Source organism: Mesocricetus auratus, unplaced genomic scaffold (genome assembly GCF_017639785.1).
Source record: "Mesocricetus auratus isolate SY011 unplaced genomic scaffold, BCM_Maur_2.0 Super-Scaffold_100013, whole genome shotgun sequence".
NCBI lineage: Eukaryota > Metazoa > Chordata > Mammalia > Rodentia > Cricetidae > Mesocricetus > Mesocricetus auratus.
In genome coordinates this window covers 72,328,761-72,348,047 of record NW_024429196.1, presented here as the reverse complement: position 1 = coordinate 72,348,047, position 19,287 = coordinate 72,328,761, and the positions used below count along the sequence as shown (strand labels likewise).

Genomic DNA, 19,287 nt, shown 5'->3' with positions numbered 1-19,287 from the left:
AAAGATGAGCAACAAACAGAATGACAAGAAAGTTTAAAACTCCCCTTCAGTCACTTACCAACTTGGTGAATCTTATTTGGCAAGCCTAGAAATGGGCCTGATCTTGTATGCATGAGTAGCCTTGTGCTCTTGTTTCTGACAGTGAGTGAGGCCCTCAGACCAGCGTCACCGCATTGCATCACTGCCTTGTTCCAGATGTGCACAGTCCTGGCCCCCAGGAGCTTCTGTCCTTTAGTGTTCCTCCCCCCAGGGGTCAGCATACTGCACTGAACATTGATGACCGGTCTTTTGACCAGGAGAAAGCGTTATGGTTTATGTAGTTTTCCTTGCTCACTGCTCTTACCCACGTGAAAGAAAAGAAACAAAGAAGATCCCAGGAATGCAACCAGGATCTGGTCAGTCTGGACAACATCCTAAAAGCCCTTCATAGGCTCTGGACATTCTGCTTTCAGCCAAGCTTAAGCTGTGAGCTTATTTGCCTCACAAGAACAATTGACCCCACTCCTTCCATTCCTGGTGTCCCCCTCCTCCTCTGTTCCTTTCATTCTTTCCTGCACCATGCCCCTTGCTAAGAGCACCCATCACCCTCCCGTCCTGTCTGCCTGTTCAACACTTGCCCAAACATTTCCAGACAGGCATCTCTACCACACACAGAGCAAGCAAAAGGGGTTTGCCCTTTGGAAAAAGACAAGGCTTTCGTGCTTGAGTCTTAGATGACAGGGAAACGTTTTCCCCCATCAGACAAATGCATTGAGTCTTATGGTCATCTAGGAAGGTACCTGAAACACAAAACAAGTCATTATTTATATCAAGATTCTTAAAAATGTATGAAAGAATATACGTTGGGGTTAGGCAAGTGTGGTGGCCCACCTTCCTGTAGTCCCCTTCTTAAGATCCCAGCATTTGGAAGGCTGCGGCAGGAAGATTATGAGTTTGGGACCAGCCTAGGTAGGCTACACAAGATTCTCTCTGTACATATTATAATCTAACAAAGTATGGCTTACACAGCAAATTTATAGATGTGTCTTAAAATTTCTTCTAAGACCATGCCTTTCCCATGTTGCAATATTAATTACAACCTCCTTTATTTGCCTTTTATGAATAGTTCAGGTCAGCTCTCAAATGTCAACTCTATAGAAATGTTTAAAGAAAACAATGAGTTTGGCATGGGCGCCTTTAGTGCTAGTACTCAGGAGGCAGCGGCAAGCAGTGTTTGAGACCAGCCTGGTCTACAGAGTGTGTTCTGGACCAGCCAAGGCTACATAGTGAGACCCTGACTCGAACAACAAAACCAGAAAGGGAATAATGGCTTGGTGTTACAATGACAGTCAAACACCATGAGAGAGCAAGGTGATCACTTAGCAGGGACAAGTGTCTGTGCCTGGAGGAGACATGAGAACTTCTGAGCTTAGTATGGGGATGTTGTCGGCAGGGAAGGAAACCAAATTGTTGGGCATTTCCAAATGCTAAGTCATAAAGAACTGAATTCCTCTGCTCCTTCATTTACCTCTAGTTTCAACTCCTCATCTTTGATGTCCTTGTGTCCTAGCAAACACCCCTCCCCAGAATACCAGCATCTCAGGGTGATGAAGCCCCTCTTCTAAAATGTAGATTGTTTGCCTGGGACCGCCACAAACCTTCCCATAGACTTCAGACTGTACACTCAAGATAATATCAACTATGCATAAATCACACTGTCCCGCTTAGGGGACAATAACAAAGGAACGAATATGTACACTATACATATTAGATAGAGACAGTCTTGTTTCCTGACATCTTTGATCTGAGGTTGGCTGGATCTGGGGGTACAGAAGCTGTGGAAGCCTGCTGTGTAGTCGTGATAGACAGAAGTCATTCTGTGGGAGGTGTACATTCAATCAAGTGAGTGGACTTGAACACATGCATTTTTGAATACCACCTGCATTTCCCAAAATTTTTGTTACTATAATGAAGTACCTGAGACAGGCTACTTTATGGTCCCGATGTGCATGATGGAGAGGCACATCCAGTGATAGCATTCTTGATGGTAGCATCCTGAGATGGTACAGGGCATAGTGTATACACACACATGGCATGGTTTCGGTCCTTCTTAGAAAGCCACAAGATTCAGTTGTGGGATGCCATCCTAATTTCCACAGAACCAATTTCTCAAATTCCCACTGTAAACACTAGAGCCATAATGAGTTTTCACCCTCTCAAGTCCTCATCACTAGAGTCAAAACCTGAGGGGTACTGAAATCACATCAAAGTCACAGCACCATTGAAAATGATTTACCAATCATGTGTCTACCCCAAATGTACAATGTATTCAAGGGAGAAGACAAATCAATTTTAAAAATTGGAAACTGAAAATGATTTAGGGAAAAAAGTCCAAATCATTCCAAATGTTGCAAACAGCAAATTAATCCTCAGTCAGCAAAGTGTGATGGGAACAGGTGTCTTTTCCTGCACAGATGGTCCATTCTGTTGTCTACTCCTGTGTGACATCCTGTCCATGGTGGATGAACAAAACCCAAAGGGTCTGGAAAAAACCCAAAGACAAGGAATGGAACACTGACTTCAAAGTTTAAAACAAATGGCAAATAGTTCTAGAGAATTTAAATATTGCAGTCTATCTACCATCTATCTATCTCTGTGTCTATCTATGTATCATCTGTCTATGCATCTATGTATCTATGTGTCTATCTATGTATCATCTATCTATGTAACTATCTGTGTATCTATGTATCTATCATCTATCTATGTATCTATCATCTATCTATGTAACTATCTATGTATCTATGTATCTATCATCTATCTATGTATCTATCATCTATCTATGTAACTATCTATGTATCTATCATCTATCTATGTAACTATCTATGTATCTATCATCTATCTATCTATCTATCTATCTATCTATCTATCTATCTATCTATCATCTATCTACCTATCTATCTACCTATCATCCCTCCCTCCCTCTAGCCCTTTCTCTGAAAAACTACCCTATAACTTGTATATTGAATTCCTGGGCCTCCTGCCCCCCCCCAGATGTGCTTCATGGCTTATTCAACACTGAATCTGCACACAGTGTTTCCCACTCTGAAGCCTATGCAACACTGTACTCTTCTTTCTCCTTTCCATAGCTGCTACATTTCTTTAAAGGGAACTCTACCTTTCTCTCTCCTTACCATAGCTGCTACATTTCTTTAAAGGGAACTCTACATTCCTTGTCTGGTTTGTGACTGTCTCTTCCGTAATCAGTACTCCTGTTCTCTTCCCAACACAACTTCTTCATTCCCCGGCTTGGTCTGCCATTCAGTTGTACCTGTGTATCTCTTGGATGAGACTGACTCTGCCTTCACTGAACTACCACTTCTGCACACTCTACTGACCCTCCCCTCTTTCATAGCTAGTCTTCTGCACAACTAGCCTTCAACCCGAGAGTCAGACAGCAGATCCTTGTGGAATCCCTAGAATTTTCTGAATCATTTTAAAACTTCAGATTTCAATTCTATGCCAACGTTAAGCGAATAAAAACGTTATGGAGAATGATCTAGATAGCCACCTTATATAATGGCACAGTGTTAATGTTGGTTTCACCACCCCCCATGTCAAGATGCTCCACTTTCCGAGTCCCCAGCAGGCAACTGTCAAGTTTAATCAGGCTGTGGTCTGCGCACTCTCTCTTGCTCTTCGCTTCCTGGCGGAATGTATTTACTCTGCATGTGGCTTCTCACAGCAGGCTCTTCTATTGTGAGTGTTCAGGTCGGTCCCATTATCTGCCTATTAGGAACACAGCCTGGCCTGTTGTATTTCATGTATTAGTTTCACAAAGGGTTCATTTCTGCTTCTCCATGTCTAGGAGCCATTTTTAGACCCAGCAGACACTGTATTACACACAGCTGATTACTGTTTCTATCAGTGTCTCTCTTAAGTAACAACTTTACAGAGGTATAATTCACCTAATTAAAATGTATGATTCAGTGGTTTTGGTGTATTTCTAGGACTGGGCCCATCACCAGCATTAGTGGTAGAGGATTTCCACGGTTGTAAAGGGAACCCACACCTGATCAATTGCTTCTCGTCCCCCAGTGTCTACCCACTGTATCCCAGGGTAGCCACAGGTACACTTTCAGTCCCTGTCCCTCAGCTGTCTAGCACTATGACAAACAGTGGAGATAATAAATTTGGGAAGAGAAAAACCTTCATGCTGGCTCACAAGTTTTAGGAGTTTCCTGTGCTTTGAGCCTGGTGATATTTCGGGGTGGGATGTGTGAGGGGTAACAATGAAAAGGGGCGGGACCGTGGACCCTAAGTCTCCCTTGAGAGCAAACCCTCAGCTCTCCCCAGACTTCTCACAGACCCCGGTCCTTAAAGGTTCCACACGAAGCTCTTTACAAGATACACACGAGCCTGACATAGGCTTTTGTTTCATTCTTGTGCTTAAATCTCCTGTGCTGAACACAGGCTGGGAACGGCAGGAGCAAGTCTCCTAGGGAGGCAGCCCTGGGTGTGAGTGTCTACCCTTGATGCCAGAGTTTTTCACAATGGACCCTTTATCTGAGAAATTTCCCTTTTATTCCTGGTGTGTGTGTGTGTGTGTGTGTGTGTGTATGTGTTTATGTGGGAGTGTGTGTGAGCATGTGTGTGCATGTGTATGTTTGAGCAAGCATGTGTGTGTGTGTGTGTGTGTGTGTGTGTGCACGCATTGCTTGCTGTGACATATACATGGTGGTAATCCTTGGCAGGAGTCAGTTTTCTCCTTCCACCATGTAGGTCCCAGGAATTGAACTTAGGTCATCAGGGTTAGCAACATGATCCTTTACCCGATAAGTCATCTTGCTGTCCAGTATTATATTATTTAAGTTTCAAGTGTAAAGTAACTTGCCTTTTTGGCATAACCCCACTTACTTATTCTATAAAATCTCTTTATATATCTTGGGCTTAGTTTTGGTTAAGGTTTTTTTCTGTCTATCATAACGAGATGCTGGTATATATTTTTCTTGTGACATGTCTATTTTTTTGTATCAAGATCATACAATATTAAACTTAAGAAAGAATAAGGATAATATTTCTGATTATCTGATACTGTTTGGTTTGTAACAGCTGTGGAACTCACTGGAAAAGCTGTCTAGACCTGGGCTTTCTTTGTGGGTAGCTTCTAGCTATTGATTTAATACCTTAGAGAGATATTCATGTTTTTTGTTTCTTTTTCAGTCAGTTTTTCCAATTTGAATTTATCTCCTCTACATTATCTGCTCTGTTGGCACATAGGAGAGCAGAAGCCCTTCATAGTCCTTATAGTCTTTTTATTTTTATAAGGCCAGTCATTTAGTCTCCATTTTATTTCTGTTTCAGTAATTACGGTGTTCCCACCTATTTGTGTAGTTATCTTAGCTGAAGACCAATTGATTTAAAAAATTTTTAATGAGCCCACTTTGAGGATATTTTCCTTTTGATGCTCCACTTGTTCAATTCCACCAGAAATCTGAGGGCTTCCTGCTCCCTCTTTCACATCGCTAGAATTCACACAGTTCCTCACACCAGCCCCAAGGTGCCAATGGACACAAACTTCCTGTTTTTCTTACATTTTCTTCTTTCCATATGGCCTGCTTTGGGACTGACAAACATTCCATCCACTTGCCATCTGGTCAACCCCAGTCCTCAATGCGATGTTCCTTAGGCTCCAGACAGAGTCACGTGCCCAGTGGGTCCTCCTACTTTTTCCTGTAACTATGGAACAGCATGTGCTGTGTGGGCCATACTGAATCCACTCTTGGGCTTTTGGACCCCAAACTGCTCATGGGTAGATGCTAAGTTTGCAGTGTCTACGGGGTGTTGCATGATATGAGGTAGACAAATGTTTTTTAGGTGGAACACTATTATCTACAACTCAGGTTGGAACCCTTCCCATTGAAACTGGAGATGGAGTTATCGCCTCAGACCTTTCTCCCACTGAACTGTACATCAAACTCCACACCCCTGAGTACCCAACTCCTGCTCCTCTTCTGGCTCATGCTTCAGCACTGCAGGAGCAAAACAGCTCCTCACAGACCACCCTTCAATCAGCTCCTTCAGAACCCTCTCCCTCATCGAGCACATGCTTGTTATTTACTGAAAAACTTTAGAGTCCTCTATTCTGTCTGAGTTGCATGAGACAGACAAGACCCTGTCTCAGATCCTTGCAAACACAGTGGCTTCCTGGACTCTCACAGCAGATAATTCTTTAGACAGATAAACTTAGGTAGCCATGGATACTAGTGTGTTTAGTGTTGAATTATGGGGTCAGTGCAACACAAGGCACTACATGTTAGCTGAGTCTTCAAACTCCTGTGGTGTGGACCAAGAACTCTTGGCAACATTAAGGTCCTGATCTAATGGCATGTTACCCTATAGAGGGGTCCTTCCATTCAAGCTAGAGCTAAATTGTTATCATACTAGACAAGAGTGAGTGAGGACAGAGCCTTCCCAGCAGTCAGAGCCACCCACGCGGAGGTTGAAAGGGGACATTCAAATCAGATTTCAGATTTGTTTTTCAATCTGAATGGCAGGACAATTTGTCATAACGCTGCATGCCTAGATCCGTCTTAGTTATGTCATGAATATCTAATAGACTTAATCAAACTCCTGAACAGACTTCCATTAATTAATGACCTGGCATCTTCTTGTTTTCTCTTTTAGCATTGATGTTTAGTCAGTTGTTTGGTAAGTTCCAGTATATTCCACAACTGACAACTTATCCGAATCAGTTGTTAAGTACATTCCAGCACATTCTGCAATATTGAAAACCTAGCTTAGTGTGTAAGCAAACATGCAGGACAAAGTCAAAAGAGTGTCCCTGGAAGCCTGGGAGCTGGACCTGCTGTTCTGTGGTGCAGAACCATTTCCTGCCTAGATTACTTCCAGTTAATACTGTCTGGATTCTGAAAATTATTTTAGTCAGCAATGCTTGCTATTGTTCCTTAGTTACTCAAAAACTACGAAAGTGGAAAGTTAGCATTCTGTTTGCACAATACAATAGACTCCATGCTGCACATGCACATGTCTATGTCAATTTTACTTTTTAAAAAAGTGGGCATAGATGAATTTTCTGTGCTTTTGTGTGTGGTGCACTTTTATTTGTCTAAGAAGGACCGGGAGGCATTTGATAATTTGTAAATGGAGAAAGTACATTAAAAATATTTTATTTTTGAGTATGTGATTTTGATTCTCTGTGTATATGTCTGTGTGTTGGAATGCACATGTGATTTGCAGGTGCCCATGGAGTAAAGAAGAGGGTGTCAGATCACCTGGAGTTGGAGTTACAGGCAGTTGGGAGCTGCTAGACGTAGGTGCTGAGAACAGAGCTCAGGTACTCCACAAGAGTAGAGTGTGCTTTTAACCAGCGAGCCATTTCTCTAGCCCCAAAGAAAGAACATTTACACATCTTTTATGCTAGTGAGTAATGCTTGCCAGGAAGGGAAAGGTCACTGGATGCAATCTTAGTAACAGTGTATACCTTGTATTCCTGTATTCATAATGCCAATTATTTATGATTTTGATAACATAAAGCATATTCTTGTTTTAGATTCAATGACTAAACTTGTTAGCTAATGATGACTAAACTTGATTCAAACTTGTTAGTTAATGTTTAAGTCTTCCTACCCAAAAGACACAGTCTTTTCTGTGAGTTGAGTGATACCCAAGACAAGGTGACCAGGCCTGCCTGTGGCAGTCTGTGCTTGCCCATGATGTCCCTTCATGCTATATGGTGTTGGGAACATAGCATCCTGGTCCCTTGACTCCAGTGTGGTCACTATTCAACAATTGTAATGACACCAATTTCTCTAAGAGGAAGAGGATTACACGGGCTGATAGGAACACTAAGAATACTTAACACCATACACTGAAAGCTTCCCTTTTGCCTATTTATTCCTCTCAGAATTTGGAAAGAAAGTTGATCAGGTGTGTGTGTGTGTGTGTGTGTGTTGTATGCATTATGTACATATTTATGCACACATGTGTTAGAGTGTATATGCACATGTGTGTGCATACATGTGATGACCAGAGTTTGACATTAGGCATCTTCCTCTTTCACTCGCTGTCTCACTTAAGTATTAATTTATTCTTTGAGAACTCCATACATGAATACAATGCATTTCAATTACATGTCTCCCCCACCCCAAGTCCTCTGGTTCTTGCCCTACTCCATGTTTCCAACTTCATGTCTTCTTTTTTTTTCAATCTGTTGAGTCCAATCTTTACTAGACATATACACATGAGTGTGGGACTGTCAACTGCAGCATGGCCAACTTCTCTCTCTCTCTCTCTCTCTCTCTGTCTGTCTCTCCCTGTCTATCTCTCCCTCCCTCCCTCCCTCCCTCCCTCCCTCCCTCCTTCCCTCCCTCCCTCCCTTCCTTGTTTTGACAGTATCTCATTGAACCTTGTGTTCACACATTCAGCTGGGCTAGCTGGTCAGTGAGCTTCATGGATCTGCTTGTCTCCACTCCGCCCAACCCAGTGCTGGGCTTACAGACCTATACCACTATGTCTGACTTTTGTATGATGGCTGGAGAACTGAACTCGGGTTCTCAGGCTTGAGCAGCGAGTTTGGGTTTTGAAGCGCGGAAGGAGACAAATGGAATCCGGAATGGTCTTTAGATGGGGATTGTGAACACGAACATTGTCACCTGATGATCCTTAACAAAATCAGGCAAAACTATGCTTCGGGGGATTTTCAAATGACTTCTCTCAATGTCTGCTTCTTTGCTAGGTACCTCCTGGTCAGTAGTTCTGAAGCAACATGCCGGAACAGAGCAATGATTACCGAGTGGCTGTGTTTGGGGCAGGTGGGGTTGGCAAGAGCTCCCTCGTTTTGAGGTTTGTGAAAGGGACCTTCCGGGAGAGCTACATCCCAACTGTGGAAGACACCTACCGGCAGGTGATCAGCTGTGACAAGAGCATATGCACGCTGCAGATCACCGACACTACCGGGAGCCACCAGTTCCCTGCCATGCAGCGGCTGTCCATCTCCAAAGGCCATGCCTTCATCCTGGTCTACTCCATCACCAGCCGGCAGTCCCTGGAGGAACTCAAGCCCATCTACGAGCAGATCTGTGAGATCAAGGGGGACGTGGAGAGCATCCCCATCATGCTGGTGGGGAACAAGTGTGATGAGAGCCCCAATCGCGAGGTGCAGAGCAGTGAGGCCGAGGCCCTGGCACGCACGTGGAAGTGCGCTTTCATGGAGACGTCGGCCAAGCTCAACCACAATGTCAAGGAACTCTTTCAGGAACTGCTCAACCTGGAGAAGCGCAGGACCGTGAGCCTCCAGATCGATGGCAAGAAGAGCAAGCAGCAGAAGCGGAAGGAGAAGCTCAAGGGCAAGTGTGTGGTCATGTGAGAGGCCGCCCTGCAGAGGAGCTGCTGCCCTTCGGGCCTCCCGCGTCCTCCCCCTGTGAACCCCACTGTCGTCAGGGCAGCATGTCTGATGCCCATGTGTCAAACACTGCATTTGGCTGTGATGCACCCAGCAATGTTCCCAAGAGGCGTTCCATACCACCCCACCAGCCCACCCCTCGGGAGCCGCAGAATCTGCGATGCTCTCAGCACCCCCGGAAACCGAGGCCGGTCCTGAGTGGGATTGAGTCATGTGAAGACAAGGGGACTCTTGAGCTGTGGATACAGGAGAAACCGAGAGTACAGTCTGATGCGTTTGTGTGACAGCAGGTTAGCCCCTAGCTACTGGTACCAATCACACCAGGACACTTACATTGAGAAGCCACTAACATCTTTGGGGGAGGAGCAGGCAGCCACCAGGAGGTCCAAAACACATGGGTCTAACCGGTGAGCCCCAGTGGTTCCTGTTGATGCATTTTTAGCGGGATTGAAGATTAATTACCATAGCCCTCTCCAACGATGCTCAAGCTGTTCCTACTGACACACAATGAGGGGATCCCCTCATTTCCTCAAAGTCTTCTTGCAAGCACCGTGTCAGCCTGTCACATGCAATCAAGGCCACTCATGGCACGATGCTGTCAGCACGTCTTCAGTTTTTGAGTCAGGACATTGTGACATCATGCAAACATCGCAATAACGCCCGTGTGTGTGTGTGTGTGTGTGTGTGTGTGTGTGTGTGTGTGTGTGTGTGTTACTTTGAGGGTCCTAGAAACGTGAACTTTCTTTCTTTTGACCTTCGAGGGATGCCACTTCTCCCAGCCCTCAGATTTTTAAATAAAAGTGAATAAAGTAGGTATTTTTTAGACTCCCACCTTCCCCACCCCTAAGATGGTTTTCTTGTCTTAAATAACTTCATGTGTACCCAGCTGGGAAACAGCCAACCAAGAGCATCTAATAACCAGAAGCACACCCATTTTTCTAACCGACATGAGCATGCAGATGCCACATGCTGCACCTTAATGGAACACTTTGAAACAGACATCATTCACTGTGTTTTTAACAATTTATCTACTCTGGAAGTAGATTGATAGAAAATGCATTTAATTAATATTAAATTCTTTCCCTGTTCCTTGCTAAATGTCCTTAAGTCCCTCAGTGTGGTGTGCACCCCAGAACCAGTTCTTTCCTAATGGCCCTGTGTACCCTGTATTCTTCAGAACAAATCAGCCACTGCTTGAGGCACCAGAGGCCACAGCAGCTACAGAGAGCCTGTTCTTTCTTTTCTGGGCACAGTGCCCTCAGCTTAACCCAATTTGCCTGCCATCCTGGAGTCTGGCTGGGGTTTGGTTCTTGAAAATTCTTCCTCCCACAGTCAAATGAGAAGGAGCTCCTGTTTCACCTGATAGGACAAACCCATGCTGGCCTCCGGTGCTGATTTGGACATTCTCTTAGCCATCTTACTGTTGCCCAGTCAGCAGGTAGAGGAAACCGTAGCACTGCGAGGGCCTATACAGCGGCTGATGGCCATGTGCAGACCTCCCAATGCTGGTGTATGTGGTAGGCCTCTGGCTCCATCTATGCCTCCAAAGCATACCGTGTTCAAACACCTTCGCTTCCTTCAGACCGCTGTGATTTGGTTTCCTTGTCTGGCCTGGCCTACTTTGCTTTGTAGCTCACCCTGGTGATATGCTGAAGGGTTGGGGACATCCTTCAGAAAACCATATGGCTCAGTGATCTTACCATTTCTGTGGACTTCTAGAACAAAATCCTTGGGGACCTGAGAGAGCAGCTGCACTGTGAAATGAGGAAGCCTGGGAGTCAACCATGAACTCAGAGCACTTGTGACATTCCAGACCCGCTCTGAGCCTCTTCTATTGACTCTTTATGTTCCTAAAGGCCATTCCCTACCACAGGAAGGTCAGTCGTGGAGTTTTCTGGAATGTCTTTGATTCGCTGCTCCATTTCTTTCTACTTCTGTTCTCAAAGAGAATGCATCACCTTGCCAAGTAGGTGTGGGATTAGTGAAGGAAAGGCCATGACTCCATGGCTATATATGTGGTGATCCCTTCGCAGTTGGTAAAACCCTGCCTCTCCCACTGACGGCAACCAGACTTCAGACGGAATGATACTACAAGCTTCTCTATTCGCAGTGACCACATGTCAGCACGCTTTTAGCTCTTTAAGTCAGTTTCCAGTTTCTACCTATTTCAGTCTTCATTCACTCGAGAACCTGCAGCTTCACAGTGACTGTTCCTTTCTGTTCTGCCTGTGAGTTTAGAGGGTGGGAAGTTGGTAAAGACTTCCTCCCCGGGCTTTGTTCTGACATTACTTTCTATAGATTGTGCTGAGCACTGGGTACCAATCTCAACATCTCCCCTTGTAAACTCCCCTCTGACTCAGGAGCTGAGGGTGCAGCACTATTGGGCCAATGGCTTTCAGCTTTGCTTTGGCCCCATTCCAAGTCATAAAGCTGAGAGTCTTGGTAACACCCTACGTTGCACATGGGACTGGAAACTTCTGACCCAGCCCCAGCTCATTATAAAACTTGAAATATTGCTTTGAAGATGGCACTCTGGGGTTAAGCACGGGACTCCATGAGTTCCCTAATCCCTACCGGTTCCCTCTCCATTCAGTGACAAGCCATGGGCACGCATCCAATGCATCAAGTCCAACAGAGAGCAATATCCAATTGTCCACTAGATCTAAAATTATATATATTATGTAATTTACCTTCCTGCACTTTTGAAGTATAAAGTAGTAAATTGTATATATCTATCTCTATATATCCATATGCTAGCATATGTTTCACTATTTGTAATATTTGAGAACTATTCATTCTTTGTAGAACAAAAAATGTATTAAATATTTTAAAATTGCGCTGTGATCTTCCTCCCTGTCCCAAGTTTGTAAAGTGTTGCTCCTACACAAGCGTATGGAAATACCATAGCCAAGGGGGCATGTGAAACTCCTACAAGCCACATCCTGGGATTCAGTAGCCCACAAAGACCTTGTGTCAATCAAATACCTGCAGCTAGTCTAAAACAGCGATCACTGGCATGTGAGATGCTGGCACATGCTTGCACAGCAGGCTCTTGCTATTCCAGTTCCAGACATGTGTTATGTCTGACATACTCAATGGTTGTGAAGATCCTCACACAAGGTCCTAGCTGCCATGATGGTCCCAACCCATGGAACCAGTTACAATAAAGCTCAGTTATGACACTCTGTGAAATGAAGAGGTTTGGATTTTCATTGTGTGTGTGTGTGTGTGTGTGTGTGTGTGTGTGTGTGTGCGCGCGCGCGTGCCCATGCGCAAGTGTGCCTGTGGAGGTCAGAGGCCAACTTCAAGTGTTGGCTTAGAAGCTAACCACCTTGTTTTTTGAGACAGTGTCTATCACTGGAACTTGGGGATTGTCAGTCACACCAGGCAGCTAGGGAGCCCCAAGGATCATCCTGTCTCCTCCTCTCTATTACTCAGGCCCAACTTTTTTCTTAAAACAAATTCAGGGTCCCATCTTTGCACGGCACCCATATTAACAAGTAAGCTATCCCTTCTGCCTCAGTATCTCTTTAAAGAAAACCAGAAAGTTGATGTTTTCAACTTTAAAATTATGAGTTCCCAATGGGAGGAAATGACCAAGTATATATATTATGTAATTTACCTTCCTTTTAACAGTAGAGAGATAATTAAACCATTCACAGGGTGACACAGAGGGCTGTGAAGTGAGCTTACAGATGTATTTCTGTGCTCCACCATGCACACCTGGGTTTTTACGTGGGTGTCTGAGGATCTGAACTCTGGTCTTTGTGCTTTGCTGACTGAATCATCTGCCCAGCCCCTTACTTCTGATTTTAACGGTTGATCTGGTTGGCATGTTTTGGACTAGCTGCTCTGCCAGTGGCCGCAGCGGACCTTGGAGGGGGTAAGACATGAATGAAACAAGGAAGGCAACCCCTCCCTTCAGACAATTAAATGAGGACCAAGCCCTTAGCATTTGCTCCTGGACATGATTCCTGCCTTCTCTTCATTCACAGACTGTGAAATAAAACTCATTAAAAAAAAAGGCAGGAAACAGGCCAGACATGATAGTTTTGACTGCCCCTGACTGAAAACAGTTAGTTTACATTCTCTGTGGTTCTGCAGAATGGGGCTTAACAGAATCTGCAAGGTGGGTATGAGGTTCATTTAATGACATACACAAAACTCTGGGTGCTGACTTGCCACATATGAGCCTTCAGTGGAAGCGAGCAAAAACCCTGTTGAGGGCTACATGGTATTGGAAGGTCCGTAGTGCAAAACTTGACCACAGAATCTTTACTATTTCAGAAGTCCTTTGAGAACTTTCTGGCCAAGTTGTCTGCACACCACTCCCTTCAATTCCTGTCTGCTTTGCAACCCTTCTCCCCATCTCATAATTATTGCTATGTTATCCTGCTGTTACTATCTATTGAGATAACCATAGCAAGCAGGACCCCTTGGTCCCCCCATAGTGAAAGGATATACTGGCTGCTACTTACAAGACTTCCCTGAGCAGATGAAGTGCCATAAAGGTCTTGAGACTCAGAAATACCCCATTGTAGCAGCAAGAGATGTCCTTGCAGCCTTAATCAGTAGAAGACACACACACACACACACACATATATATGTATATATATATATATATATATATATATATATATCAACAGCATGGAGCTCTGTGTCCCCAGGTGATAATGATGAAGAGAATCTATTTTCACACTACTCATCTCCAGGCACCATTGGTGATTTAATTAGAGAAAACTTAAATTGGGTTCACAAATCAAGAATATATATATATATATATATATCAAAATATATATATAATGTTTCAATGGAAAATTTTTACTAACTAGAGCTTAATTAAGCCAAGCAGGGAATTAAATTACGCAGAAGAGCCAAAGAATAGAAGACTCTTCTTAACTGACTTTTTTTGTAATCACCTGTGAGTAAATGAGCTTCACAGTGTCTTTGGAGCAGGGCTGTTGCTTTCTGTTGGAGGTAGTGCAGACTTTGTCAGGTGAAGAGAGAGACCAACCTCAGAGCTGGGGTGCAGTGATTTGCCAGTCCCCTTAACCATCAAGCATGGTCAGAAATTAGTCTCTTTGGATTGAGTGAGGCCCACAAATAGTTACATAATTTAGCATTGTGATGTCCCAGCGTGAGCCCTCCATATGCAATGTTCCCTGGAGAAAATGCTGCTCCAAGCTGAAGCTGGAGATGGTTCCCTGACAGTCATCCACTGTCAGAACCCAAGCCTCCCCTTCCTTTTCTGTCTGCAAGGCGTGCCGGGCTTCCCACTACTCGACGAGGCCTCGTCTCGAACACATGCTCCAGGACTGCTCTGCTGGCGTCTGCCTTTTTTAGGTCACATTTTTGCTGCTTCTTTCCACGCTCCAAATCCAGGCTGCACGCTTCCATTCACACATAGCCCGAAATAGCTGCTCTCAGGAAGGGCTAAATATAGGAAGCTTGAGACTGCCTTTTACCTTCCCATTAAGCAAGCCTTCCTTTCGAGTTCTCTGTGGAGATGGCCTGTGGTGGGCTCCTGCTCCTAGGACCAGGGGAGACTCCTTGGTTTCAAAAAGCCTCTTGACCCAGGTGCTAGGTTAGCTAGGACCAGTGGACATAGATGAGGGACAGGAACTCCCTGAAGGTCCCTTTCCCTGCATCATCATCAACAGAAGCTGGAATGGGCAATGAGTGTCATTCCCCAGAAAGCCCACAGTAGGTTTGTGTGGAAGAAACCTGCGAGACCAAAGCTGGAGTGGGATTTTCTGGCTGAGCTATGAGGGATTCCTTGATGACAGCCCAGGGGACCTGCAGATTTCTCTGTACTTTTCCAGCTCGGTACCAGGTAAAGATGATCGAGTAGGCAGCCCACAGGCAGAAGGCAATGTTGAGAAGAAGGAATGCCAGCCAAACAAGTGTTCTGCATGGGAGCCTTGTAAAACCCCTGGGCAATAGCCTGCCCTCATGTTGCATTGCCTGGCATTAACACAATCACGTCATTTTCTGGGAAAGGACACCCCTGGTAGAACTAAATGTCAAAATTAAATTGCTATCCTGGAAGGGTGTGGTTGGGAGATATGACTGTCCACTCAGTATCTCCATAACCACACTAGAAAATCATATGTTTGCCCAACCTCCTCCTTGTTTGAAAGTTCTGTATACTGGAATAAAAATATTTAATACGAAATGTAGCCACAGTGACATATACCTGTAATTCCAGTGCTCGAGGGCTGAAGCAGGAGGATCATAATTTGGAAGCCAGCCTGAGCTACAGAGTGAGACACTGTTTCATAATCTAACCAAATACACTCACAAACAAAATCTAAACAGAGAGAGAGAGAGAGAGAGAGAGAGAGAAAAGGATGGATGGATGGAGAGAGAGAGAGAGAGAGAGAGAGAGAGAGAGAGAGAGAGAGAGAGAGATGCTTTATGTGCCAGCCAGTGTCCCAGCTGAATGGATAGTGCTGTCCAGTTGGGGGAGGTTCTTCCTATATTCAGTTTTTCAACCTACACGCCAGTGTCTTCAGGAGGCGGTCTCACAGACACACTCAGGGGACTGCTTTGTCAACCCTTTCGGCATCTCTCAGTCCTGTCATCATGTTGGGCGGTGGTGGAGCCTGACTTTAGTTCCAGCACTTGCGAGGCAGAGGCAGAGGCAGGCAAAGCTCTGATCTCTGAGTTCAATGCCAGTTGGGTCTACAGAGCCAAGGACAGTCAGGGAAACCCTGTCTGGAAACACACACACACACACACACACACACACACATACACACACACGCCATCATCATCACAACTGAAACTCAAATTGGTGTTTTGGTTTTTCTGTTAGAATATACCCACCTGAAATTCATCATCTTAACTAAGATACTCATTTATAAATAAGGGTGAGAAGTCTGTGCAGTGTGGGAGACAGGACACCATAGGGTGTGAGAAAAAAGAAACAGGACCCCGCATGGCATGACAAGGGTGGTGCCTGCAGGCCAATCACTCCTCTCATTATGGCACATTCATAGTTGTTTGGTTTCAGTTCTTTCCAGTTTTACAGAGTATCCATTTGCTGAGGATGTAGACAAGAACAGAAGGTCAAAGTCTCATGTTTTTTGGGTAACATCTTGGAGGCAGGAAGATCTTATCCAGCAGTAATTTAATTCCTTGTTAATGAAAAGGAGTGATGAGGTAGGGATGTAGCTAAACTAATAGGGTGTTTGCCTAGCATTAAAAATTCCCTGCATTCCATCCTTAGAACTGCATAAACTGGGTAGAGTGTTTCATCCTGTAATCCCAACACTAAGGAGGACCAGAAACTCAAGGTCATCCTCTGATACCAGTCTGGGGCCAGTTTGGTCTCAGAAAAAACAGTAAGAACCAGAAAAGACAGGGAAGCAGTGGAAAAGATGAGGTAGGTAAGAACTTCTGGGGGTAGCCACTGCTGGAACAGTGCCCAGGAGAAGAGAGGGAGTCTAACTATTAAAATTTGTTGCCATGGCAATTTGTCAGAGGATGCTGAGGCCGTTTTTCAAAAGAAGTATCCTAGATTATGTGAAAGAGCAGACAAGCTTCCACATCGTCTAATTCTGCAAGGAGGTGTAATTAAATGGCCTTTAAAGTTTTGTATATAATATCTGCTTCATTCTGAAGCACGGAGAAAAAAATATGAGCCCAGTTAGCAGCCATGGGTATTTTTCAACATCTGACAAAGTTTGATTTCTAGTTCTTTTTTTCCTGCAACAAAAAGAAACAAAATACAGGAAGGAAAAACTGGTCAGACACTGTATTGTTGGCATTTATGTGACCAAATGCTTGACAAAAAATATTTAAGAGGTGAATGTCTGTTTTGACTTACAGTTTGAAGTAATGCAGTCTGTCATAGCTGGGAAGGTATGGCCATCGCAGAAACATGAGAAGTTGGTCACATTGCATCTGAAGTCAGGAAGCAGTGTGTACCCAGGAAATGGGGCCAAACCATCAAACCCACTTCCTCCAGTGAGGCTCCACCTCCTAAAGGTTCCACAACCTCCCAATTCAGTACCAGACACTGGAGAGCAGAGGATTAAATGCAAGAGCCAATGGGGGAGTACTTCCTCTTCTAACTACAGCAGACAAAAAGTTCAGAGATACGGATGCAGGACTTCTACAAATAAAGAGAAGAGTAACCAAGCATTTATTATATCTGAATATTGTCTTGCTCCATAAGCTCCAAAGTTCCAGAAATCTATGTTGTATATGGAATTTTTATCTGGGAAGACCTCATACACATGCAGGCGCACACACATAGCCACTCATCCTTGAAAGGGAACCCCAAGCAGATCAAAGTAACAACTACATCAATGACTAACTTGGAGGACCCCTGAGGTTACTAGAGTTACTTAAAGGAGTATGGGTGAGGGGTAACCTACTGGAGCAGGATTCTCAAAGATGGCTGCATCCTTGGAAACCTCACCCTGGTAGAGTTTTGGGAGTCAGATATGTATATTATCATATCATTGGCAAATAACGATACTTTGACTTCTTCCTTTTCAATTTGTAGCCCCTTGATTTCCTTTAGTTGTCTTATTGCTCTAGCTAAGACTTCAGGTACTATATTGAATAGGTATGGAGAGAGTGGACAATCTTGTCTTGTTCCTGATTCTAGTGGAATGGTTTTAAGTTTCTCTCCATTTAATTTGATGCTGGCAATGGGTTTGCTGTATATTGCTTTTATTATGTTTGGATATGTCCCTTGTATCCCTTATCTCTCTAAGACTTTTACCATGAAAGGCTGTTGGATTTTGTTAAAGGAATTTTTTTTAAAGTCTAACACGATGGTCATGTGGTTTTTGTTCTTTCGTTTGTCTGTTAGATTACATTAACAGATTTTTTTTGGGTTGAACCATTCCTGCATCTCTGGGATAAAGCTTATTTGGAAACCAGATATCAACAAACCAAATATTCCAATTCAAAATAGGGTACAGGTCTAAACAAGGAATTCTCAACAGAAGAATGTCAAGTGGCTGAGAAACACTTAAGGATGTTCAACATCCTTAGTCATCAGGGAAACGCAAACCAAAACAACTCTTGATATTCCATCTTGCAACTGTCAGAATGACTAAGACCAAAAGCACAATTGACAGCTCATGTTAGAGAGGGTGTGGAGCAAGGGAAACCCTCCTCCATGCTGCTAGGAGTACTGTGGAAGTCAGTATAGCACTTTCTCAGAAAAACTGGGACTCAATCTACCTCAATACCCAGCTATACCACTTTTAGGCATGTACCCAGAGGAAGCTTCATCCTACCACAAAGACACTTTCTTAAACTATGTTCATAATTTATAAATAAACAGATTTATTTCTAATAGCCAGAATTTGGAAACAGCCTAGATGCCCCTCAACTGAGGTATGGGTAAAGAAAATGTGGTGAATTTACACAATGGAGTACTACTCAGCTGTTTAAAACAAGGACACCAGGAAATTTGAAGGCAAATGAATGGAACTAGAAAAAAAAAGTCATCCTGAGTGAGGTAACCCAGATTGAGAAGGACAAACATGGTATGTATTCCTTCATACTAGCTGTGAAATAAAGGGTAACTACGTTACATTCCACAGACCCAGAGAGACTAGGTAACATGTCCAGATCTCCCTGGCAAGGGGAAATAGAAGAGAATTCCTTAGTTGCCTGAGGGAGGTAGGGATGAGAACATGAGTGATCAAGTTGGGGGCAGCAGACATGGGGGGGGATCACTGAAAGAGACTACTGGAAAGTGGGGGAGGGGAGGCATTTCAGGGCCAGGTAGAAATCTGGAAGGAGGAAATCTCCCAGGAATCTGCAAGGAAGACCCCAGCTGAAACTCCTAGCAATAGCTGATATGTAACCTGAACTGGCCATCTCCTGTGACCAGATTGGTGCCTAACCCAATTGTCATC

At 44.2% G+C, this 19,287-nt stretch overlaps 1 protein-coding gene across 4 annotated transcripts in view; it reads left to right on the top strand.

Moving 5' to 3' along the window:
• Nucleotides 1–12,592, top strand: part of Diras2 (DIRAS family GTPase 2) — a 36,137-nt gene extending 23,545 nt beyond the window's left edge. For all 4 annotated transcript variants that reach the window (XM_013110677.3, XM_013110676.3, XM_040755977.1 and 1 more), the window contains one exon: nucleotides 8,735–12,592. In XM_013110677.3, the coding sequence (XP_012966131.1) occupies nucleotides 8,765–9,364 (600 nt within the window). In that variant the 5' untranslated portion in view covers nucleotides 8,735–8,764 and the 3' untranslated portion in view covers nucleotides 9,365–12,592. The remainder of the gene's footprint in view (nucleotides 1–8,734) is intronic.
• Nucleotides 12,593–19,287: the final 6,695 nt, after the last annotated feature.